The 26939-nt window shown below is 45.3% G+C and overlaps 1 protein-coding gene across 12 annotated transcripts in view; it reads right to left on the bottom strand.

Moving 5' to 3' along the window:
• Positions 1-25333, bottom strand: part of Pard3 (par-3 family cell polarity regulator) — a 557497-nt gene extending 532164 nt beyond the window's left edge. For 8 of the 12 annotated variants that reach the window (XM_021220689.2, XM_029532462.1, XM_029532464.1 and 5 more), the window contains exon 1: positions 24916-25129. In XM_021220689.2, coding sequence (XP_021076348.1) covers positions 24916-25035 — 120 coding nt within the window. In that variant the 5' untranslated portion in view covers positions 25036-25129. Of the gene's footprint in view, positions 1-24915 lie in introns of all 12 variants that reach the window. The other 4 variants (XM_021220690.2, XM_021220693.2, XM_021220700.2 and 1 more) reach the window with 2 other exon arrangements.
• Positions 25334-26939: the final 1606 nt, after the last annotated feature.

Genomic DNA, 26939 nt, shown 5'->3' with positions numbered 1-26939 from the left:
AAGACACAATGCAACTGTAATATGGAAATGCTAGAAACACCACTCACAGCAGCAAGCATGAAGAGAAGCCAAAATTCAGCGTTTGGGCTAAATCACAAGATGGTATGGTTTTTTGGTTTTTTTATACAATGGTAGACACAAAAGCAACTCAGGATGTCCTGTAGATGAAGAATGTGTTTGCACTGACTTTGTACTTGCTGTGAACTTGGGACAGGTGCTCAGGTTCACATTCAGTACTTCTCAGTTCAAGCTAGGTATTCAGATAAAGCTGTGATTGTTTAAGGACTGGAGCCTTGCTCCACCTGGCCCACCAGAGCACCACAGGCATGCACAAATCAAGGACAGATGTCACGGTGGGGCTTCTCGGTCTCACAGTTGGTGTTCCCTCCCTGGTGACTGAAGCATCCTTGCAGGAGGGAGCTATTGGATTTCACTCGCCCCTGTGACCTGAGCCCATGCTCCCTATATGAGCAGAAAGGCTTAGTAGGGGGTATGGCATTTCCTGTCAGCTCTTTGGTCATTCCCCTTTCCCTCTTTATTGATTTCTTCTGGTGGTTTCCACATTTGGAGAAATGGAAGAGAATAAACAGATTCATCAGCCCTCAGCATGGTTTGCTTATCTGCTTGCTTGTTTTTAACAGTTAATGCTTGGACTGGGAGTGTTACTCAGCTGGTAAAGTGCTCTCCTAGCATGCATGATGTACAGTGAAACAGAGCCAGGACCTCCTGTGAATGCACACATGATATACAATAAAACATTTCCTGTGGATTCATGATACACCGTGAAACAAAACCAGGGTCTCCTGTGAACACATGCATGATACACAGTAGAACAGAGCCTAAGAAGTCCGTGAATGCATGAATGATAAACTGTGACACAATCCCAGGATCTCCTGTGGATGCATTATACACTGTAAAACATAGCTAGGTTTTCCTGTGAATGTAAGTATAACACACAATGAAACAGCTAGGTTCTCCTGCCCTGGGGAACGGATTCCACAGGGCACACTGACTGCCATGAGAAAGGCCCTGTGCCAATTGGGTGTTCTGTTATAGATGGTTCTGTTTCTTACAGATAGTTCTGTGCAACTGTGAAGGGAAGTCACTCCTGCATGGTCTGGGAGTGTACCAAGAACTATCTTAGAATGTTTGGAGAAAAACAAAAAACACCAGTGAAGCAGAAATAGCTGTTTGCTTTCTTACTCACTAAAGATATTCTTCTAAAGTCAAAATGTCAATCCTAAGCAAACACAGCCATGGACTTTTCCAGAGGCAATAAATTAACTCTTAAGTTTGACATTTTATTTCATTTGTGAAGTGTGGTATTGAGTAATTCTCTGTCAGTTCATGTGCAAATAGACTAGTTCCATTAAGACACATTCTTCAGATCTGGAGAGATTGCTCAGTGGTTAAGAGCACTTACTGATCTTACAGAAGACCCACACCCTTGATGGATGGCTTACAACTGCCTATAATTTCAGCTCCAGGGGATCTGATGCCCTCTGGTTCTCTGCTGCAAAGCCTATCTTAGTCTCTTTATCTGAGTAATATTCCCAGCAGGTACCCCTGCTCTTATGTCTCCATATGCTCTTTGAAAACTTTAAGTGAGCAGGAGCTCCAGGTTCAGTTCCAAGGAGTTAAGGGGAGAGTGAAAGTCAGAAAACTTGAGCTAAGTCTGAGGATATAGCCCAGTGAGCAGGGTGCTGCCATGAGAGGAGAACCTACAGCAGAACATGGAAGCAGCAGCTCTCTGCAACTCTACTAACACTCCTGTGTGAGATGGAGGTGGAGACAAGAGAAACCTGGGGGCTGCCTGTGGTGATTAACACACTCTGAAACAAGGTACAAGGGGAAGACTGACACCCAAGACTCTCCTCTGAACTACACACACACTCACACACTCACACACATACACACACTCACATACACACATTCACACACTTAAACACTCATTCACACTCATACACACATATACTCACACATATGCTCACACATACACACACTCACATACTCATACACATAATCACACACATATACACAGACATACACACACACTCACATATTCACACACATACACACTCACACTTATTCACACACACTCACACACTTATACACTCATTCGCACACATATACTCACACATACATACACACTCACATTCACACACACATGCATGTGCTCACACATTCACACACATATACATACGCACACACTTATTCACACATACACTTATACTCACACACTTACACACTCATTCACACACATATATACACACTTATACTCATGCACACTCACTTACATATACACACACTCATACACAATCACACACACACACACATTCACACACAGAGGGGGGGTTGAAGAGAAAAAGAAAGTGAGTGACTGAGTGCCAGAAGTCTAATCACCATCTAAATGTCCCCTTGACTTGTGACTGCTGGAAGCAAAGTGGATATTGAAGTTTGTTCCAATTAATTTATGAAAACAATTACAGAATCAAGTAGCTGCAGGGGAGTGTACACACCACACATTAGATGGACCTGGAAGGCTTCTCAAGGGGGACAGTAGCTGCAACTTCACTTAGGAATGCTGTCAATCCTTCAGTGCACGTGGCAAGGCTATCTTTAACAAAACACACAAGCTGGATGATCTGATCGTATTGAAAACGGGCAGTTTTCCAAATCCCCAAAACCTGCATGGTGCACAAAGCTGGGCCTTTGTAACCCCAGAAACATAAAACCATTGTTTTCCAAATCCTCCCTTACTTATGCATTGTGAAGCCAATACTCTTCAGCTAATTGTCAAGAGAATGCATTTACAAGCCGTGTCATACAGCACACCATTTTTAGAAAAAAAAAAAAAAAAAAAAAAAAAACTTTTTTAAAGAAGCTTTTTTCATACTTATTATTTTGTGTGTATGAGTGTGTTGCCTGCATGTACATCTGTGCACCACATGTGTGCCTGGTGCCCAAGGAAGCAGTGAGCGTCCATGTGGGTACTGAAAATCAAACCTGGGTTCTTTGCAAGAACAAGTGTTCTCAACCACTGAGCCAACTCTCCAGCCTCTAGAAAGGAAATTTTATTCCAGGCATTTCTCCCTACTATACACATCGCTTCCTCTTTAGCAGCACGTGCAGTTACACTATCGATTAGTGAAATGCTGTCAATAGGCAGAGGTAGATCAATGAAATTACACATCGACTACATACCCTGACAGTTTACCTTTCTCTCCAGCTTCCCCTGGGGCCCCGTGGAAGCAGCAGAACTCAAACGTTAAGAGTAACGGGCACGACACTACTGCAGGGTCCCGAGGGAAGCTCCTAGATCACCTGATGCAGAGATGGCCGCCACTAATGTGTTTTAGCAGAGCTTGAACCCTGCTCTAGGTTGCCACGATGCTTCTAGAACAGCCCAAAGAAAGAAAAATCCCACTGTGCATTATAATATTTACAGCAGAAGGGCCCTTAATGTGAAGTCACACGTGGGTTACCAAGGGTTTAACTGCCAAGTCCTCTCACACTTTGAATGGCTTCATGGCTACTACTACTACCATAAAGGTGGACAAAGGACGTTATAAATGACAGATGAAAATAACTATATCCAGAGAGACCTTACCACATGCGGGGAAGAGGAAGAAATGAAGAATGACTTCCAGCCAGAGGAGACTGATCTCCACAAGGCCCGTGCCCCATTCCCAATACTTGATATATATGAGTGTTATATCATATATGTGTAACTCTGTGGGTTACAGAAATGTAGTCAGTTTTTGTATGACTCATAAATGTTAAAAAAAATCAAATTGAGATATTTAGAATTTCCTAGATATCTATGTGCATATGCATATATGTGCATGTGTGTGCGTGTCTTCGAGTGTGTGTCTTGTGTGTACATGGGTGTGTGCATGCGTGAGTGTATGCATGTGTGTATATGTATGTGTGTGCATGAGTGTTATATATATATGTAAATAATACTGCAGGTATGGCAAAAACTGTGAAATCCCAGAAAGTTAGATTTAGGATTCTTTCCGATATAAACATCCTTTTGTATTTATATGTATACATGTGTATGTATATATACATATATATGTGTGTGTGTGCACATGTGTGAGTGTGTATATATATATATATACACACACAAAAATACAAATAAATATAGATTTATTTTAGTTCTTCAAAACCAATATGCAAAGTTCAAAAGAAAGACAACACGTCAGTATCACTACCCTAGACAGATCGAACATCCATATGGTTGCAATGCATCATTCTTTTTAAAAAAAAAAAAGAAAAAGGGAGGCTCTAAATTTATCTAAATACTCACACCAGACCACAGCATGGTAGCATATGCCTATCGGCCCAGCACTTGAAAAGGGATACAGAAGGATTTCATCATGCTTCCTCAGAACAATATGCAACTCAGAACTTAAGAACTTTTTACTTAAGGGTATCAACCAAAGGTTGTTGGTTTTTGGCTTTGGTTTTGCGACAGGCACTCATCTACCCAAGGCTGTTCTCAAACTCTCCTATGTAGCCAAGGAGGATGACCTTAAACTTCTGATTCTTCAGCCCCCACCTCCCTAGTACTAGGAACACAGGAGTGTACAACCACACAAGGGATGTGATGTGGGGGAGGAAGTCGGGACCAAACACGTGCCAAGGAAGCACTCTACCGACTGAGCCACATTCTCTGCCCTGAACTTTCCCACTTAATATTTCCAGAATATGACCACAAGAAGCTGACAGCACAGAAGCAAACCTTGGATGAGTAAGGGCTCACGCTACCTCTCATTCAACCTTCAGGAAGTCAGCATCAATGACGCCTAGGGTATCAGTTGGGACTTTGCATCCTGGCAGTGGTAGAACTATCCCTGCCCACCCAGTAGGGCTCTTAGCAGAGAGAGAATGCAGTCACCCTTGCAGGCCAGTGTGCACCAATATAGCTAGGCTAATATCCACCCATAAAGAGACAGACAGGGACCCCGAAAGTTCCTACTCTGTAATCCTACCTCAGAGACTTGAAATAACCTGTACTAGGGGAACATTTTTGGTTTTGTTTCGGCTTGGTTTTGTGTCCTGAGACAAGTTCTCTATATGTGATTCAAGGTAGCTTGAAACTTGCTATGTCACCCACGCTGGCCTCAAACCCATAATCCCTCTACCTCAGCCATCCAACCACTCCGATTACAGGCTTGTACCACCATGCCCAGCTCCGAGGACAAAATGTGAAAACATCCATGCCCGTGAGATGGATCAGCAGGTCGCAGCCCTTGTCACACAAGCCTGAAAATCTTACTACGCTCCATCCCTGGGGATTCATGGTCAGAGAGCAGAAACAACTGAAAATAATCCTCTGACACCCCCACACAAATTGAGCAAAGACACACTTGCACACATATACACATGCACCAGGCAAGTATACACGCACATCATGTGTATTGTAAAAAAATAGGAACTAAACTAAATTTCCAATAACAGGTGACTTTTTTTTTTATCTACATAGTGAAACATTATACAGTCTTTTAATTTTTTTCCTGAAAAATATTAAAGGACATGGGCAAAATGCTAATATGTTAAGGAGAGTAAGTTGAAAGACTTACACAGGCGCTGTGCCATCAATTATTTTAATAATCGTGTGTGGGGCTGGGAGTATAAATGGACGGAGGCAAGCACAGAGCTGGGGGTTCTAACCCTAGCATCCTGCACATAGCCACAAACATACAAACCTCTGGTATCTAAACACAAGCACACAGAGAGACAGAAAAGATGCAGTCTCTGAAACTTTAAATTACCTGAGTGGTAGGGGTATTCATGCTTTATTGTCCTCTAAAATTATCTGGATGTCCAAATTTCATGCAATATATATTAGCTTTATTATAAGAAATACAGGGGCTGAAGAGGTGACTCCGTGGTTCAGAGCACTGGCTGGTTTTTACAGAGGACCTGGGTTTGGTTCTCAGCATCCACATGATAGCTTTACAACCACCCATAACTACAGTTCCGGCGAAGGCAATGCTTTCTCCTGACTTCTTCAGACTACTGCACACACATGGTGCATACACATGGTACACACACATGCACACATGAAATAACTAATAATAATATTTTCTTCAAAAGTGTCCAGTATGGTTGCTCACATCAGTGCCTTTGGCACAATCCTGGGCTCTAGAGTGCTAAATTGATAACGCTGAAGATGGAATGTGTAGCTATGGGCTGCAACCAAGCTTGTCCAATCCCACATTGCTACCAAGGAATCTGGAAATTACTTTGATTATTAAAGATGCATGTGTTCTCACAGGCATCAATGAGCTCCAAGGCCTGGAATCCAGTGTGGGCACCCACCCACTTCCACACCATAATAGAATAGAATTCTCATTCAAATGACAAAATCCAATAAAACAAATTGTAGAGTGCATTTGTTTAAAGGAAACACCACTTCTGTGTTGTCTTCCACTTCTGTGCCAGCACTAATTTACCAGTCAGGTCCCTGAGGAGGCTTGCACAGTAATGATGCTCCATAAACAAGGGAGACAAAGATGCTGGCATCTTTCCACCGCCAACAGCACAGAGCACCAACTCAAAACCAGAGGATGGAAACCCAGATAATGCAGCCTCCAACCTCAGCTATGGATCCTGTCCTCATCCTAATTTCAGTATCCTATTCACTGCTATCACAGTCTGTCAGAAATCCGGCATCACAGTGGCCAAAGCAAAGAACACAGGCATCAGAGAAGAGAAAGAGTATGCATTCTTTCAGATGAAGCAGGGTGAAGAGTTATAACAGAGTTAACAAAAAACAATGAAAAGTTGGAAAGTTCTGTTGCAAACCTCACACATACACTCACACATGCACACACACTCACACATACTCACACATGCACACTCATGTACATACTCAAACACGCACGCACACACATATGCACACACACTTATGTACACACATGAAGACACAAAGACACACATGCACACACTCACACATGCACACACTCGTGTACACACATGTGCACATACTTGTGCACACATGCACACACATGTACACACATGAAAACCACATATGCACACATGCACACACACTCATGCACGCACATGCACCTATTCATATACACACATGCATACACTCACGCATGCACACACCCATGTACACACAAGACACACACTCGAAGACACGCACACACATGCACATACATGCACATGCACATAGATATTCTAGGAAATTCTAAATATCTCAATTTGATTTCTTTTAACATTTATGAGTCATACAAAAACTGACTACATTTCTGTAACCCACAGAGTTACACAACAGAGTCAATGATTACCTCAGAGACACTTGAAAGCCTGTGACTATCAAACAATTCCGTCAGCAGTGGGAAATGGATTGGTAATAACATGGTGGCTCACAACCATCAAAGCCCCTACAACATACACATGCACACCCACAGGCACACATGGGTACACACACAGAGAGATGCAAACACTAACCAGTATACATATAGACATACACCTTTGGATAGTTAGCATCACAAAATAAAGAAGAGCTCCCACTGGGAGAAAGCAACGCAAGCCACAGGCATACCCACCTAAATGCATAGTCTTCTTCTACCACAGTGGGAAATGCATAACATGATTTTAGCAGCAGCACGGGGAAGGTGGTGAGCCACCACAGGGCTCCAAAAGTGGAGGTCAGCCCGTGGCCTGCTTAAAGGTGAATACACAGAAGCAATGCTGTGATCTCCTTGGGAAGAAATGAGACAGGCCACCTGTGGAGGTGGGTCAGCACAGTCACACACACCATGGCACATTCTTAGGGTTCCAGTGGCTACATGATGCCTCCTCTAAATCAAGAGCTCACAGACGCCAAAAAAAATGCTACGGCTGATGGCGTAAGGACTCCTTACTGATCTTCCTGCTTGTACGGTTTCCACGGTACGACTTTTCTGGAGAGGCATGAACAAACATTTATTCATCACAGACAGAGCACTGGCAACAGACCAAAGAAATGATTACCACCAAGTCTAGGTTGGTGAACCACGGAGTTTATGGGGGTGACTTAAAGAGCACGGGCGACTGAAAAGCAGCTGCATCGCTCATCGAAGCCTGGGTGACAGGTCAGGAGAGTAACCACCCTGGAGCCTCTTGCACAGCTTGTAGGCAACCCTACGCAAGAGTCTTCTCACCTCCACCAACTGTTTACTGTTTCTGTAGGAGAGACTCACAGGGGGGGGGGGGGCTTTGTGGGTCTTCCAACTTTCTGACGCTTCTAATTTGCTAAGTTTCCTTAGCTTCCTGAGTCCCCCTTCCTCAATCCAGGAGGCTGTTTCAATATGGAGTGGGGCTGGAGGTTACAGACTACAGTCCACAGGCTTTTAGCAATTATCGAAAAGAGGAGGGGGGAAGGGAAGGAGGAAGGGAGGGAGGGAAAGAGGGAGAAGACCTAGCTTGCTTATAGTACAATAATATGTAGTCTGCATAAAAGCCCTAGGTTCAATTCCTAGCATCAAATATATATATATATATATATATATATATATATATATATATATATATGATGATGAATTAATGATTCAAGCAACAAGCTCAATTCAAACATTGCTTTCAAGAATACGACAGCACATACATGTAGCATGTCACCAACTCCATGCTGTGTGTGAAGCATACCCCCTTGCTAGCCTTTCATACATGCAGGCCTACTCCTTAATAACCACCTGTATTAGTCATGAGCCCTGCAGTTCAGAGCCTGAATGTATAAAATGTGTCGTCATAGGCCGCCAATACAGCACACCAGCCCACTCTGTCAGCAGAAAGAGCTGCAGAACTCAACAGATACTTCGTGAAGGTGGCTGGAAGGGTGAGCCCCCACACCAGAGGGGTGAGAGGCAGGCCAGAAGGGAAGGAACAGGACAAGCCAAATAAAAGGGGACTCGGAGGAGGATATGCCAGGCTGGGAGAGAAATGTAAAGGAAACTCTGGCCAATGCTGTGCAGCAGAAATCTCTCCGACATTCCAGTCAGTGCCCACCATTCACACAAGCGCATCAAGATAGGGAAGGTCGGTGGCAGAATTCTCAGCAGCCCACAGCGTTCCAAGTGATCCTCTGCCCACTGCTCGCTAGTGAATGATGAATTCACCACTTCCCTCGGTTGTGCGGGAACTTGAAGGGTACTGTAGATAGATCACTTACCTCAACAGCAACCAGAGAAAGATGCCACATAAAGCTAAGCTATTATTATCATTATCTCTCCCTAGCATGGAGCCTGGGAAAACTGTCACGTTGTTGGTTCGTGAAATATGTAAACAGGCTACTTATATTGGTCAGCTTCAAACACACAGGACATAGACTTTACAACCCTTGCCGAGATCAAAACAAGGGCAAGTTCAAAACATGCCACATCTCAATAACAAGAACATTCAGTTCTGTATCCAGTATATACCTGCACATATGTGTATGCGTGTGTGCATGCCCAGGCACACAAACTCACATGCACACACATACACAGGCTTACTGAATAAGTATATATACTTAAAATCAGAATATTTAATACATATGCTATCAACGGTTTCCACAGATAAAAACCAGCAAAATATCAGGCAGAAAAAAATGTAGTGACTTGGAAAGTCAGATAGGACAATGCCTTGTGGACAACTTGCCACTGAGAAACCAGCCCTTGAGCCACCTGGCTAAAACTTCCCATTGGTGCACTGGACAATCTAACACCCAAAAAAGGCAGCTTGGACCCCACATCCCAAGATCCAATTACATGAGAGATCGGCAGCCTGTCAACCAGGTTACACAGGAACTCACACCAGCTTTGCAGAACCGTTGGCTCCCAGTCCTGACTCAGACCACACAGGCGGTGGTCTTCAAAACCCTTTCAGGTGTCCCTGCAGTGCAATAGTTGAGCTCTAACTGTTCTGGCACCACTTGCCAATCTATGTAAAAATGCGGACTCTGAACAGAGGGTCTAGATGCTGTGTTTCTTAGCAATGAGACATTGGCTCGCCCAGAACACATAGCTAAGTTGGGCAGCCAACTGATCCTTAACAGCAAAAGGGCATTCATTCCCTGAACCCGTAAGTCATTCAAGTAAGAACATACTCTTCTGGGGTAATTCAGAAGAACTGCAGTAATCTATAGTGTGTGGCCACACAGTGTACCCTATGCAGGGAGAGACTCAGTGCAGCCTCCGCAACATGAGAACTGTTCTTGAGAGAGCCAGACATGCGTCCGTATGCAGCCTTTCAAACTCTGTTTGTCCATAAGTCCAAGATGCTTCACGAGGGGTGTCAGGATTTCATCACCAAGGCCCCTCTGAGGGGTGAGCATGCACACAGGTAAGCCATGCAGCCATAATATGTAACACAATTGCCACCTATGTAACACAATTACCACCACTCCTGACAATGAACGCAATCACTGCTGCTTCCTGGCCTCTCTACAGGGTCTGATCCACTTCTCTGAAACACCCTTGAAACGAACTGGTCCTGAGAAATGGGATGAGCGTGTCTATGAAATGCCCTCTTCTCAACAACTCCCCAGGCTGACAAGCAAGTCACTCACGCCCTAATACAGCACTCTGGTGATAACTTTCCATCTGACCTGAGGAGCTTTGTTCCATCAAGAGCAAAGATTATATCAACACCCCGAATCCATGAAAGCAGTTTCCCGTTAGTGCGGGGGAAGGAACCAAAACCACGCTTAATGACACGGATTACAACCTGTCTAAAACTCCTCCAGTTAGTTCCCTACAGTTTGTCTTTCAAAAATGTCATTCTCTTGAGACAAGGTCTCATTTACAGCCTCATCAGGACTGGAACTCACTATGTAGATTAGGCTGGCCTTACATGTGTAGTCATCTTCCTGCTTCTACCTCCCAAAGGCTCGGGACAGGCATGTCCCACCACGCTGTTTTGTGTCTATCAAGTAGTGTGAGGGTTCTAGGATATTTTTGAAAGCACTGTTCATCATCGTCTTAGCAAAGCACAAAAACAAAGATTGGGGATACATAAGTTCCATCTGGAGGACCCCCTTTTAAAAAAGAAATAAAGCTACAATATACTTTGAAACTTCAATATACTTTCTGTGCAACAATGTTTACAAACAAAAGCTAAAAGGGAGAGCATAACTGCCCGGCTGAGTGGCTTTATTATCTGATCGCTGCTTAGCAACTTCCTAAGTACATCTGAGGACAGAAGGAAGCACTATTTTAATGAATACAACCTATAAGGTCCTCAGAGGCAGGAGCTAGTACTGCGCTCCGGAGTGGATGGATGGGAAGAGATAGTTCTGTTGTACATAAAGCCATGGACCCATGATTTTGTAAGTCTAACCAAACACCTCCTGTTCTGCCCAAAACCCACCACACCCTCAAGATACCACTCCCTACTTAAATAGGTCAATTCTTGGGTGAAGTCAAGGGGTGATTGACAACGGGTGCCGTTGGCTGGACTAAGTATTAAAAGGTGCGTCAATCTCTCAGCTCTTGCAACTACTACACAAGCAAAAAATGTTCTGTGTTCCTATATGCCGATTGAGCTGTTCAAAAGTCACCCCCTTGAGGTTCACAGAGGAGTAAAAAGGGGTCATAGGCATTAGAGTTATATAATAAAGGCTTATCAGTGGAGTCACAAAATGTCTCCAATTTCCTTTACAGCACGGGTGACGTCTATTCCCCAGAGTCGTCTCAGAACTGATTAGTTAAGGAATCCAGTAGATCTTCAGAAGCCTTGTGCATATTACAAATAAATGACACTCACAGTTCCGACTTCTATCATTTTTTAAGTGGCGATACAGACTTGATGCCTTTCAGAGCGCTGCAAGAGACTTGGAATGGAGCTCTGTTGGTAGGATGCCTGCACAGCACTCTCAGGGAACAAGGCTCCAATCCTAGCACCGTGTCAACCCAGTGTGGTAGCGATCAAAGCACTGAGGACATTCTGGCAGGGAGACCAGAAATCCAAGGACACCCTCAACTACACAGGCACTTTGAGGCCAGCCTGAACTTCATTAGACTCTAACTTTAAAATATCAAAAGAGAACCAGCCATCCACTCTTGCCTCCACCCTGATGCCGAGAGCCTTCTACGCTCTTCTACATGTTACTCTCCACAGTAGGTATTGAATCCCTGCATAAGCTCAGTAGAGGACAAACTGTCACAGGCTGTATAGTTAGAATGTTCTGGGTGCCCAAAAAGGAGGAGGACTCCCAAAGCAGGCCACCATACTGCTGCCAATGCTCTCAGGAAAGCAGAGGCTGGGCAGTCAGAACTGGGGACAGAGCAGGTTCCAGGGAGAGCCTATGTCGTGGGCAGAAGCGGCAAGATATTCTCCAATATCACATCATATAAGAGTCCCATACCTAAAGAAGCTGAAGGGGGAGAATGGACTAGCGAAGTTTCTGCTTGCTCCACAAAGCGCTGCAACCCATTGGGAAAATAACTAAATTAATTCAAATAAAACAAATCAATGTATGTGACTAGTTTTTATCAAGTTGACATAAACTATAGTCACCTGGGACTAGGAGCTGCTTGCATCAGATTGGTTTGTTGGCATGTCTGTGGGACACTTGCTTGATAAATGATTAATGTGGGAGGGCCCGGCCCTGTGTGGGCGGTGCCTGCCCTGGGCAGGTGGTCCTGTATTGTGCAAGAAAAACAAGTTGAGCAAGCCAGGAAGGAACCTAAGCTATACTCCTCTGGGGTTTCTGCTTCAGTTCCAGCCTCTTGAATGAGCCACAGACCCAGGATCCCTTCAGTCTGACAGACTCCTGCTGCTGATCCTGCCCGTCCCACTGAGGTCAGGCACAAGGGAGTGGAGCTGCCCAGGGCGGGCCTGAGTGAGCCCTGACCTTGTCCTGTCCATGTTCCTGACCTCTCTGGTGTCCTGAAGATTGAGCATGTGAAGAAAGCTTTGTATACCTTTTCTAGGTGAACTCCTGCTAATGTGCTTCCCAGGATGAGGGGCTGTGTTGGGACTGGTCATGTGTGCTTTGTACATAGATGCTGAGTTCTGTGCTCCAAGATCAGGCTGCAGCCTGGACATGGGCATTGTAATGACCTGTGCGCTGTAAAGAATGCTCCCCAATAATCTCTGACTGAAGAATAAAAGGCTAGAGCCTGTGACTGCACAGGAGAATGAGGAAGGCAGAACTTGAGACTGAGTAGGGAAGAGGTAGAGGAAGGAGGAGGTCCCCACGAGGCAGGATAGATAGATCGTGAGGATGGACTATGAGCATGTCGCCAAGAGAAAGTCACACTGAGGACTCACACGGAGCAGAGCAAAGAGAGCAAGACTCAGCTGGCAAGTAACGCGGGGCCTATGGCTGGGATGTAGGTTAGAATGTCTCAGAACCCAGCACAAAGCCAAGAGCTTATTATTTAAAAAATACCAGGTTTGTATGTCTTTTATTTAGTACCTGCATCAGCTGGAGTGGGACAGAACACCCCTCCCCACCCCCATAAAATTACTACTATAGGGCTGCAACCTGTAAACTGAAAAAATAAACCCTTCCCCCCCCCCCAAGTTGTTTCTGGTTGGTCAGTGTTTTACCACAGAAAGCTACCCTGCACAAAATATTAATCAACTTCCTTTAATATCGCAGGATGGCAGCTTACACTGCTGCAGAAAATAGCAAGGATTAATGGAAAATCCAGCACAGGGCAACAAGTGAAACTTTGTGACAGAGTTCAGCCACAGCACATAAGCACAGCACACAAGCGTGTAAGCCACTGTGCCCTATGCAGAGCTGCTTTGTGCAAAAAAAAAACAAAAAAAAAAAAAAACAAAAAAAAAGCCAGGAGAGATCAGCGAGCAGGAAAATCACCCCAGATCTGTTGTCGCTCTGGGAAATCTGTACACTGTTGGGTCTAGAACTGTTTTTCCCCTTTTCCAATGACTTATATACCAAAACTTGAATTTCCATAAAACCTCTAGAAGAAAAAGTGATTCTTTAGCAGACCATCTTGGAAAACAATACTTGATTATAATAAATCAAGAAAATATGAGTTGATTTATGAACTAGCCACTAGAAGTGGGTCCAGGCAATAATCAAAACTTGAGGAGGTAGAAGATACAATAGCATTAAGAACGTATTACACAGCAAGAAGATAATGCAAAATCACTTATTCTTCATGAAACAACAAGAAAGACGGCATCCCTGTCACAGACGGAAAAAAAGGCTCACTGCTGGGAGGAGGGGCCATTCAGAGCCAAAAACGGAAACTGATAATACACATTCTTTATGAACACTCTGGAACCTCCGATTGACCACTGAGACATGAATGTTTCTTGGAATAGTTTTATAAGCAAGGCTGTTTATCACACACACCCAATTGTCCACACCTAGTGCAGTTCTAATCAAGGGGAGAAGAAACAGGAGCTCATGCAAGTGGTCCTTACTCACTAGTGACCATCTTAATAAAACAGAGCAACAGTTATTGGTAACATCAACTGTTTGGGATGTGGCTTACTAATGCCTACCTAGTGTGGTACTGGGTTTGATGCCCAACACACAATCACCCAATCATTAACAAAAAAATAAAATAAAATAAATGACGAAATCAATCATCCTCTTTGCTCCCTGGCAACAACCCAATAAGATAGGGACCATTAAATACACAACGCCATTCTCAGTCACTTGTCACCCCGATGTGTCTGTGCTTAACAAGGGAAGCACCTCCCACTAGACTTGCCAGTTCCAGCTACCTGTGTTTTTGCAGACATCTCGGCTGTCATCAGTAAATCATAAAACATGAACAATAAAACTAACATCACAGAATGCTCAGCGGTTAATTAGCATTCCATGTTTCCTTGAAAAAAAAATGTAAAACCTTTTAGGATATGCCTTGATAATTAAGTGTTTTCTTCGGAGACTTGAGTGCTGGAGAGGCCCAGGTTCAGGTCCAACTGTTACTATGGTGAGCAGACCACATGCTACGCTCTCACTGAATTTTTCTGAAACTTTAACCAAGTGGTGAAGATTTCAAATCCTACGTCTATCTTCGGTGGACTTAGTGGTTAGTCACATCCTGCATGACACTCTGCCAGAACCCATAATCTGTGCCCTCAGCTCTCCTCTCTTCAGTGAGATCCCTCTTTGCTGAAGAATAGCCTGCCGAGCAGGAATCTGCTAGCCATCCCTCACAGTGACGCTGCATGCTGGGTTTCAGAATTATAAATTATACATCTGAAATGCCTTTGTGCTGCAAGAAAATGTTTCCTGGAAAAGAACTTACATTAAAAAATAGGCTTGATATTGGACTTGGAAATGAAAATTAAAAGGCACGCGTGCAGGGGTTGCCAATTCCCATTTATTTTAAACATAAAAAGGTAAAACACAAAGCCTATTCTAATATCAGCCACCTACACAAAAAGAACACTTTCTGCTTTGTGGTTTTCATATGTTAAAGCCTCCACGTTTTGGCAAGCTGGCAATTTTTGTTTTGCAGGATGAACAGTGAGCTATTTTGTTACATATACAGAAACATTAATTTTTATACAGGCAATCTTAAGAGGGCCTTTTCTGAACCACAGTGCCTGTAATATAATCTAGTTTTCTATTCTAAAAAGATGTAAAACAAATACAAGCAGAAAAAAATATACAAACCCAAAACTTAGCTCTTTCCAATATCAGACTGTAGGACAAAGAGTAGGGATCAGTACCATTATGACATTGCTAAAACCACTTATAGTTACACACCATGAAAACGTTGCATCCGTATATGTATACACCTATGGATACACGCAGCACCCATCGGCACCAGGTAGAAGCAAATATTAAATTAAAATTCACTAAGCAAGCAGTCTGAGGAAGTCACCTCTGCAAACGAAACTCACCTTTGAAGACACACATCGTAAAACAGTGAGTTCGGAGGACACCCTAAACCAGTTACCCTGTCTCCTATTAGCATGGGTCCCAAGGGAGGCAACAGACTCTTACGGCACTGGTGAGTGGAATGAGATCCAGTGTCCTGTCTGCTCCCTGGCAAAGTCCATGCATGTCACACTTCCCTAGTAACCCAGGAGCAGCCCTGCAGACTGGAAAAGCTGCTGGAGCTTAGGGGTTGTAACTGGAGCTGCCCAGCCTTCACTCATCGTGAGATGAGCAGAGAAGGGGGAGCTACTGAGAGCCCAAAGCAAACTCACGTAAAGCTCTTCCAATAGGCACCTTTGGGACATCTCAGTCAAATGCCATTCACTTTTCGGTAAAGTGGGGTGGGGAGCTGGCAGAAAGCTGATGCAATGCATGAACCGCTGGCCTGGGAAGCCTCCGGAGGAGGTGTGGCAGGAAAGTGCACAGGATGCAAAGCTTCCTGGACAGACAGCAGGATAGGCTACACAGATTTGAAGAAGCAGAATTAATTTATCACACTGTATTTAAAAAAAAAAAAAAACTCTAAAAATCAATTTCAATTGGAGTATTTGGTTATCTCTGACACACAAAGACATGCTTTATGGGACTCTCAGAACTATAAATAGGTAAAAATGCAATATTATTCATACTGGGTTATGTAATCTATTTTAACATCTTTATTGAGATATAATCATAAACCATAAAATTCACCCATTTAAAGTACACAATTGGGGTTAGAAAGATAGCGCAGACAGTTAAGTGCTTGCCATACAAGCGTGAGGCACTCAGTCCATGCCTAACACCCATGTGAAAACAGGGCTTGCTAACACAGCTGTAATCCTGAAGATCCTGAGAGCAGCCTGGTGTAGCCAATTCAATGACCTTCAGGTTCATCAAGGGGCCCTGAAAGAGCACAACTGAGGGCACTCTATACTAACATCTATACCAACCTCTGCACTCACACACACACACACACACACACACACACACAGTAAAAAGGAATAATTTTTAGTATATTTGTAATTGAACAACCATTATAACCACCTACATTTAGACTACTGAATCACTCATAAAAGGAATGACAGGGGTAGAAGATGGCTCAGTGGTTAAGATCATTCATTGGCTGCTCTTTTAGAGGAGGACCCAAGAATCCATATATGACATTTCACAATTACCAGCTCTAAGCAACCCAACCCCCTTTTCTGGCCACCCACTAGTACCTGCACACACACAGACTCGTGTGTGTGTGTGTGTGTGTGTGTGTGTGTGTAAAATCTTTGTGCAGAAACAGCTCAGTGGTTAAGAGTACACGCTGCTCTTGAAGAGGACGTGGGTTCATTTCTCAGAACTCATTTTGCAGTTCACAACCTTCTGTAATTCCATTCTGAGGAATCCAATACCAGGCATACATATGGCGTATTCACATATGTACAGGCAAAATACTCATACACATAAAATATATCAACCTTTTAAAAAGTAACAAAAATAAGCTGGGCAGTGGTGGCATGCTTTTAATCCCAGCAATCAGGAGGCAGAAGCAGGAGGATCTTTGTGTTTGTGGCCAGCCTGGTCTACACAGCAAGTTCCAGGATAGCCAGGGCTACACAGAGAAACCCTGTCTTGAAAAACAAATGATAATGATAACAATAACAGCAACAAAAATAATTTAAAATCTATATAAAGAAATGAACCAACTCTCAGTTCCTCTGTATTCTCTTTGCCCTAAGTCCATGAATTTGTCAGCTGGTCAACACAGGGACTATTTGGTGTCATTATGAATAATGCCTCTATGAATATTTATGCCTAAGTTTGTATATAAATGTTTTGCTTCTCTTATTTACATATAAAAGAACTTGAGAGAAGAACTTAACACTATTTTAGGGCATGTGGACATGAAGCTTAAAGTTCTAACCATATGTGCCCATATGGACAGAGAATGGAGAAAAGACAAGAGTGCTAGCTTTTGTTTGCTTTGACAGGGTCCCATTTGGCTGAGAGAGGCCCCAAGCTTGCTATATTGAACTTGCACTGTTTCAGAAGATGACCCCTGAACTTCTGACTCGCCTGCCCCCAGCTCAAGAGCAAAGGGATTTCAGGTGTGCCACCTCAAACCTGGTTCTATGCAGTAATGGAGACTGAACTCGGGGATGTTCTTGTGTGGGATGGGTAATCAAACAAACTAGCTGCATCCTGAGTGTCACCTAATGGTGACATCACCTAATGGTCACCTACATCACCAAAAGGTGGAAGGCCAGACATAAGGAAGCAGAGCCCCAAGGGAGAGACCCATCTCCACAAAATCTTTCTAAAACAAAGTTTGAAAGGAAATATAAGAGGGGTGGGGGGGAATCAGACACTTTCCTGCTTTAGTCACTAAACATTAAATTGATTTTCATTAGAATTTGATTCCCTAAGGACAGGCGTGCTGACACAAGCCTTTAAATCCCACCACTTAGAAGACAGCAGATAGAAGGCAGAGGCAGGGTCACCTCTGTGTGTTCTCGGTGGTTTCAAGGCAGCCAGAGTTTCATAGAGAGACCCTATCTAAAAAGAAGAAAAGAAATAGAAAAAGAAAAGAAAAAAAGAAGGAAGGAAGGAAGGAAGGAAGGAAGGAAGGAAGGAAGGAAGGAAGGAAAAGATTATCTAGCAAGGCACAGCAGTAGACATCTGCAGCCAAAGGCAGGAGGATCATCACAAGTTTGAGGCACCCTGAGCCACACAGTAAAACAGGGACTCAAAAAAATAAATAAATAAATAAAAATAAAATCAAAATAACAAAAGGAATTGATCTTCTATGTTCTGTATTAAACAGAAAAGACACCAAAATGATTTAGCATACAGACCACACGTTCTACTGCTATTGACCTATTCCAGATAGGAATGTAGAATTAATGGCTACTCAGGAGGGAGGGTGCTGTGTGTGCCTAAAATGTCAACTCCACCCAGTGGAAAATAACCTATGGAAAGAACCTACTGCCTTAATTTCCCTCCATTTCCTCTCATTTCCAACCCTGAAAGAGAGAGAGTATAGCATGTGTGTCATCTGTTGAATGTTTGCCATCACCAACGCCACAGGAAGGTAAGAACCTCCCAGGACAGGTGGAGGATCTGTCTTCAGGTTAATGGTCCATATGGGACTTTAAACATTACCTCTAACAAGTAATTCATCCATGAGGAATTAGAATCACCATAAGCCAAGCAGTGATCCTCCTCAGCCAGATTCACTCTGTGAATCTCAATTCCTAAGCGCTTGCACTCACTTCTGGCCCAGCACCAAGGATTCACACTGAAAGAAATGGAGGCACTAGACCGAGCCTAAGTATAGTCAGGGCCAGATTCCCACACTGCTTTGGCCACATGCCTTGAATCTGACCCAGTGCAAACCCCAGGACTAAGCTCTGCTTGGTCACACAGACAAACTGAACTCCTTGAAAATAGCTGACATGAAAGAGACTCTTCCTGACACTCCAATCTCGCTAAGCCTTAATTCTGATTATACACTATTTGTGCTACACGACAAATACACAAGGTGTCAGCCCTTCTAACTAGCAAGTGGGAATCGGTGTCTTCTCAGAAGGGTCCTTCCTGTGTGGCACGTGTGTGATGTTTTTATTCTCAACGGCACTCACTTCCCCCTTTATGGTGGCTGTATGATAGAACAAGTGAGACTGTGACAAGCAAGGCACTAGCATCAGCCATCTCACCTGGAAGAGAATCACAGCCCCATTCTGCCTATCTTTGAGTTCTACAAAGAACAAGAGCTACAGGAAGTCCTCAGGAGAAGCACAAAGGAAATAGAGCCTCAAACAGCTAGGTACATACAGCACACTACCAGACAGGGCTGGCCTGAGCTGAGGGTCAGTGGAAGCCTGGGAAGAGAGAGGGGTCATTCTAGGTAGAGAAAGATCCAAAGATGGGAGAGGAGGCCGGAAAGTACAGAAAGTCAGAGGGGTATGGAGTCTGAAGTAGAGGACTCAGGAGAGCAAGAGATCACTACACAGACACTGCCCCTTACCTCTGAGAGAGGAGGGCATCTGAATTTTGAAACCTGCATTTTAACTATGTTTCCTTTTCCTCTTTGAAAGACAGAAAATGTTGCAAGTAAAAGCCTTATACTTCACTAGTTTTTTGTTTTGTTTTGTTTTAAATTCTTGCCTGTATCTTTTCTCAATCACTATCACAATGTAACTTCTAGAAAGTTTGCAACTGTGTGGCAAGATGTTGCCATGCATTTATCCCCACCCCTCTCCCCAACCCCCTCCCCCACACACACATACACACTCCATACCAGACCACCAGGTATTCATAAAAACACTGATGCGTAAATTTAGTAATTAGTAATATTCCAAAGAAAGCAGGTTTTCTGGTTTTGTTTTTGTTTTTTTTTTTACAAGTTCCTGTCCATAAGTTGTTTTATTTATTTATTTTTGTCTCATTGAGACACTCACTGACTAACCTGGAATTCACTATGCAGATCAACCTGGCCTGAAACTGGTGACCTATCCTCCTACCACTCCCTCCCTCCCTCCCTCCCTCCCAGTGCTTAGGTAACAGAATTATGGGTATGTCCCTCCACCTCCCCTCTTCTTTAAACTGTATTTTAAACAACAAATTGCTACTAAGTTACTCTGAAGAGACTGGTTTGAGAAGCAGAGGCCCGGCCAGCCCATCTGAAACACTTAGAACAGCTTTGGAATTCTCTGCCCACTAACACTCAATGAATCAATCTGCCCTTCTGACTGCGCCATCGCATAAGCAAGTTATAAGTCAACCTGTTCTTCAATTAAATTACAGTCTAAGCAAAAGAAGAAAAGCCAAGCAGGAACTATGGGATGGAGAAAAGTCAAGAGTGTTCCCTGGATGAAGTGCGCCAGTGATACGACCTTTACTGAGCAGCTTCTACATTGCAGATCTAGTTCAGAAGAATTCATATTCACCACTGCTCAAGGCTCATTTTAATCCTGCAGGGAAAATGAGGAAGCTGAGGTTCTGTAAGGTTAGTTTGACTGATGTTAAACAGCTAATGCAGCTAGGTTCCCAACACTTTCCCCCAGGACAGATATATAATGAGAAGGGAGGTGAACCAAGGGCTCGCAGCCCACACCCTCTCATCTTGTCTTCAACCCCTTCTTCTGACTACAGGAGCTTTTCTTTCCAACTAAGCCATACTCATCCAATCAGCGACTTGTACTGTCTCTTCTGTTACCAAACCATATGACATCCCAGAATCTCTCCCTGGCATTTCCTGTCTTCCACAGCTTGATCCAAACATAGGCCTTCCAAAACCCCAATGTTTCTGTTCCCACAATGCCTTCCTTCATACTTTTAGGATGGGAATACACTCTCCAGGTTCGCACAATCTTTTTACTTCACCACAGAACTGAGGATTCAGAACTCTCCCACAGCGAGGCAGGTGCTTTCTGCGGTCACTCACCTACTCGGTTAGAAAGCAGGGTCCTAAACACAGCTTGCCATCCCTTCCACCAAGCCCCTTGCAAAACCTAACAACTACATGATACACACCACTGCATAATGGTGACTCCTGCTGTGAAGTTCTAGAGCTTGACATTTAGTACACAGCTTCCCTTCAATAAACCCATGCTTAAAACTAAGCTTCTGATTGCACCAGAAATGATAAGACTCAGAGCACACACTCAGAGAGGCACAAATGGTCCTCCAATCAGACACGCTCAGTAGAAGCATCCATGTAACCTGGGGCTCAATATCTAGCACAGCATCTACTAAACCAGAGTCTTGATGACACTGGGAAAAAAGGAGGGTAGATAGCCATTTCACCCCAGGACTACAAAAATGTTCTCACACTAGTGAAAAAATATACATTACATATGACTAAGGGTAAGCCATCAAACACTGGCTTCTTAAGGATATTTCTAGTGCTAAGGCATGGCATTTTGCTGGCCAGAAATTGATTCGTTCAACCTACAGAGAAAACAGCTCGAATAACGTAAACAGAATACCAGAAAATTAGTCCCACCATACCACAAAGTGCTTAGTGCACAGAAAGCTTGGCTGGGTGTTTTCTGTTTGTTTTGATTTTTAAATCACAGCTCTTCTCCTTCTTTGTTTCTTCTGCTTCATGGGGTTTTCATACATTGAACATGGTTTGCCTGCCTACATTTTCCCCATAAGGAGGGAGCTCATCATGTCTCGTGTCACCTAGCAACCTAAGCAAGATATTACTATTACCTGGCTACCCAGTTCTTTACACAGGATCTACCCTGTTTTATTAAGCAGAAGAAATAAGAGAACAGAAGTTGCAACACTAACAACGTTGATGTGTTTGCTCCCTAGTCATCTTATATAGGACGGGATAAGTGTAAAAAATTAATGTCAGTCATTATCCAACCATCCAAGAGGAAAAACAACAGATAGATGAAGTAGCTCCCTTAAGCCTTTAAACACTTTTAAGTTCAACTGCTTATTTTATGTGTATGGATATTTTGCATGCACGTATGTGTACTACATGCATGCAGTGCTTGCTGAGACCAGAAGGGCATTAGATCCCCTGAGCCTCGAGTTTCAGATGGTTGAAAGCTATGATGTAGGGGCTGGGAATCCAACCCAGGTCTTCTGGAAGAGCAGCCAATGCTCTTAGCTGCCGAGTCAGCCCTCGTTTCTTTGGTTTGGGGTTTTGGCTTATTTGTGGATTTTTTTTTTTAAGATAGGTTCTCATTTATGTAGCTTTGTGTGACCTGGAGCCCACTCTGCAGATGAGGTTGGCCTTGAACTCACAGATGCTCACCTGCCTCTGCCTCCAAGTTCAGCGAGTAAAGTTATGTGTCATGAGCCCAGCCCTTTGAACACTTATGAGTCAAAAGTCTTGTGATCCAATAGTTAAACTCCAAATACCGCAAAATCTATCTTTTTCAGAGAGAAGTTTATGTAGCCCTGACTGGCTTTGAATTCCAGGTTCTGCAATATTTCATCACAAATCTTTCTTTTGAAAGTACAGAGAAACTAAGAAAGACACCCAGCAATGACTTCTGGCCTCTGAACACAACAGAGACAGAAAAACACACACACACACACACACCATCTCCTAAACTGAGTTCTGAGTTTTTTGGAACTAGTAAATCATCTCTGACTGTCTTATCTGCTACTCCAATGTCACAATCTCTCTCCCATCCTTCACTTCTCCCACCTGATCTTCTCACAGCTGTAAGTCACTCAGACCTCCACTCTTTCTGGGACCCTTTCACCACCCCTCCCCCTTTACTGTGGACAGCCACTGCTGATAGTGAAGAATAGTCCACACCTATCAGCAAGGGCCCTCAACTCTATCCTTCCAACATCCCAGGGACAACATTTTCCCACAGAAATACCACAGCTGTCCTCACCTGAGGGATCACAAGAATCTTGTCTCAGACTCTCACAACCTATCGTGAACAAAGAAGCCTACATATCCCTTAGATGCCCAACACCCACAACACAATAAATACTTAATATGACTTGAAATAGTAAATGTTTCATTCCTATGGAAAAATTAATAGTTCAGTCAAACAGTTACCTGTGTATTTCCCAACGGGCAACTTGACCATTGCCCAGGGTGTGCAAGAAGAAACATGGCTAGTTTTACAAACAAAAATTGTCAAACCCAGAGGTCAACATCGCCATGCTCTCTGCTCTGGAAGTAGGCACACTTCCATATTCTACATGTTACTGCCATTTTTCTTTTCTTTCACAACTAATGTTTGTCTGCAGAGTACAAAGACAACCTGGTTTTCCCTTACAATATTAAATCACCAACTGTCAGTCAAAAACGATGCTTAAAACACTTAAGTGCGAAGTTACAGAGGATTTCCCCTCTTGTCAGCTTTACAAGATAAACAGGTGCCCAATTTCCACCAACGTTGTTTGATTTTTCAATGAGTTCGACCAACTGGAAGAACATTTACAGCTGTTGAACTTAGCATCTCCTGTCCCTGTACCAGATTGCCAACCATCCCCCAAAGTCTCCTTAAAGGGGCAATCTTGTGTTATATTTTCCAACACAGACTAAAAACAAAACAAAACAACGGTGTAACCATTTTGCCCTTTCTTAATTTCAGCGAAAAATGGAGGGTGACCCATGAGCATTCGGCGACATAGGCAGACAAAGCCACCTTCTCCTCTAGCTTGTTCCGAAGTCACAGAAGGCAGGCCACTGAACAGACAACAGACGGGGAAATACTAAAGGGAACACATTCCACTCTCATACAAAGGAAATATCCTCAGGTGCTAGAACGAAACTTCAGCGTGGGCTGTTGTCAAACACAGAGGGTAAAACAACCTACAAAACGCCCTTCCACTTCTGACCTATTATGGAGGAATGCGGTTTAATGGAGACAATGTTCTCCGTGAGGAAAACAGAGAAATCGAGGCTACTCCGACCCCAGGCCCAGTGAAGCCCGGGCTCCTCACTGGAGCACATCCAGCTAGGTAAGGGTAGAGAGCCAGAGGGAGTTCTGACTCCAAGAGCGAGTCTAGGCTGAGGTGTTTTAAGGAGCCGAGCACCGGAGCCACTCCATCGCCCCCACCTTAGCCCATGAGCCTGGCCGACCCAACCAGGGCTGCCCGCGCGACTCGGAGATCCCGCAAGAACACAGAAGGTCCATGGCCCGGCTGCGGCTTCCGCGTGTACCAGATCGCTCAACTCTTTCCACACTCCCCAAAGTTCCGTGGGCAACCCTCCGGGACAGGCCTGCTCCGGGAGAGGCCTGGAGCTGGATTGCCAGGGCCCGCGGACGGTCGGGCAGAGGCGCCCCGCCAGGCAGCGCCGCGCCTCCCGCGTGCCGCACTCTGCCTCGCCCCGTGCGGGCTCTTGGCACCCGGCCGTCCACTCCTAAACCCGGAGGACCCAGACAGTGTCCAGGGACCGTGCGGGTGGCGATCGCGGCCCAGCCGGAGCGCGCCGAGAACTTTACGGCCGCGGGTCCGGGCCGGGGGCGCCGGCGAGGCCGCCAGGCTGCCGCACTTTCCCTTTCCCCGCCTCCCGGTCTCCCTCCTCCGTCTCCAGGAAGCGCCATATTGATCCCCGCGCCTTTCCCCCGTCCGCTCCCCGCCGCGCGCCCCAGGCCACTCACCTTGGCCACGGCCTTCCGGTAGCGGGTCACCGCCTGCTGGATGAGGCTGAAAACTTTCATGCGGCCATCTCCGCACGGCACGACCACCCGGGTCCTCCCGAAGCACACGGTCACTTTCATGCCGCCGTCCCTCGCTGTCCGTGGCCGGAGCGGCGCTGGGCCGGGAGACTGTACGCAGGGCGCGGTGGGGCCGCTGCGCCGGCGCGCCGGCGGCTAGGGGCGCGAGCAGGCGGCCGCACAGAGCTGCCCGGCTACCATGTCCAGCCCGGCCGCCTTCGCCTGGCCTCGCCTGTCCCCGCCCGGGCGCCTGCAGCCTCCGGCCACCTGTTCGGCGTCTCGGCGTCTTGGCGCGCTCAGCGGCGGCCCGGGGCCGTGTGGCGCTCGCGCTCAGTCGGGACTCCGAGGAGGGGACGGCGAGGCAGGGAGGAGGAGCAGCGACGGGCTGGGCGCACAGCACCGCGCGCAGGCGGCAGGAGGAGGCGCAGGGCGGGGCGCCCCGAGGCCTCCGCCGCTGCCCGGCCGCTCGGTTCACCGCACGGCGACGCGCGTCGCAGCCCGCGGCGCTGTGCTTGGGCCAGCGCGGGGCAGGGCGCGTCCTCCTCCAGCCCACTTGCGGTAGGCTGCAGTGGGAGGCCCACTCCGGGACGCCCCACCCACGCCCCCAGAGGGCTCCAGCGAGGTCCTCTTCCTTTCTTTGTGACTTTTAATCCCCTTCCTGGGAGAAAGCAGTTTAAGCTCGGAGACGCTTTTAGAGCCCGAGAGCCACCGAGTCGCGCTGGCGAAGATAGGAAGCTCCAGGCCAGGTCTCTTTCTGTCCGCGGCAAGGCAGGGTTTCTATCCTAAGTGCCTGGCTCCGGTGCAAGGCCGGGCGGCGCTGTTCTGTAGCAGAGATTAATTGGCTGCTCCCGAGAGAGGTTGTAGACGCGTGGACGCCCTGGTACTTCCTCTTGAGGCCACTATTTACCTTAAAGTTTCTTGGTGACCCACTTGTTTAAATAAGCAGGACTTAACACCGCAGTTCAAATACATCTGTTTCTTGAAAATTCCTCAATCTAAGCAACCTAAAACCCTCTGAAAAAACACAATACGAACGCTCAGAGGGAAGGTTGTTCTAGATAGACAATTCCCTCGCTGCTAAGGCTGCCTCAAAACTCAGGCACTGACACGCCCCCAACTCCACAGGGAGTGGGTGATAAGCAAACTCTAAGGTGTTAAATAACAACGTGGACCAAGTCTAGAGAAGTGACTGAAGCTGCTTTCTGACTTACTTAGAAAATGTGATCCCTAAATGTTACCACCGTTGTCTTCAAAGAATGGCAAACTTCAAGAGAGTCGCTGTTGACCTGAGTTTGTCCTACACAATACAGTAAGTTCAGTTTGGCAGTTAATTTGCATGATTTTTTAAGCCTATTAAAACTCCTGTGGTCCCCAGAATTTGAGCATCTACAGCTGGTGCTGAGGGTTCTCCATCCATCCCTCCTCTCTTTTTAAAATAATAAGCAAAACAAAGAAGTCCCTTGGCTGTTTAGACTCCTGCACAGTCTCCTTGGCCTTGCAGCTCTAGGTCAGAGGAAACATCACATTTTCTCCCTTCTGACTGCTCTTAGTCCATCCGATGATCACGGGTCCCAGCGAATGTATCATCCTTTCAGGGGTCCGTCAAGAATTCACCCTCCCAAAGTCCACAAGAGAACTCTTGCGTGTACATAGCCATGGGAAAGACTCTTATTACCTTTACATGGCTACATCATTCAACTTGTCTACCAGTGGCTGTGCTGGTCGCACTGTCAGTGAGTCCTGCTGAGGTTTTCTTCTTTGGGACCTTAGCAATACTTGTGTCCATGGGACAGCAAGATGGCTCAGCCTGCCAGGTGCCGACCACCAAGACTACCTGAATTCTTACCCCAGATCCTACATGGTGAGAAAAGAGAACCGCCCCCAACAGTTTTCCACTGACCTACACACACACACACACACACACACACACAGAGAGAGAGAGAGAGAGAGAGAGAGAGAGAGAGAGA

The sequence above is a fragment of the Mus pahari genome, chromosome 20, assembly GCF_900095145.1.
Source record: "Mus pahari chromosome 20, PAHARI_EIJ_v1.1, whole genome shotgun sequence".
Taxonomy (NCBI): Eukaryota; Metazoa; Chordata; class Mammalia; order Rodentia; family Muridae; genus Mus; species Mus pahari.
The sequence above is the reverse complement of the archived record's forward strand: the minus strand, read 5'-3'. Positions and strand labels throughout refer to the sequence as shown.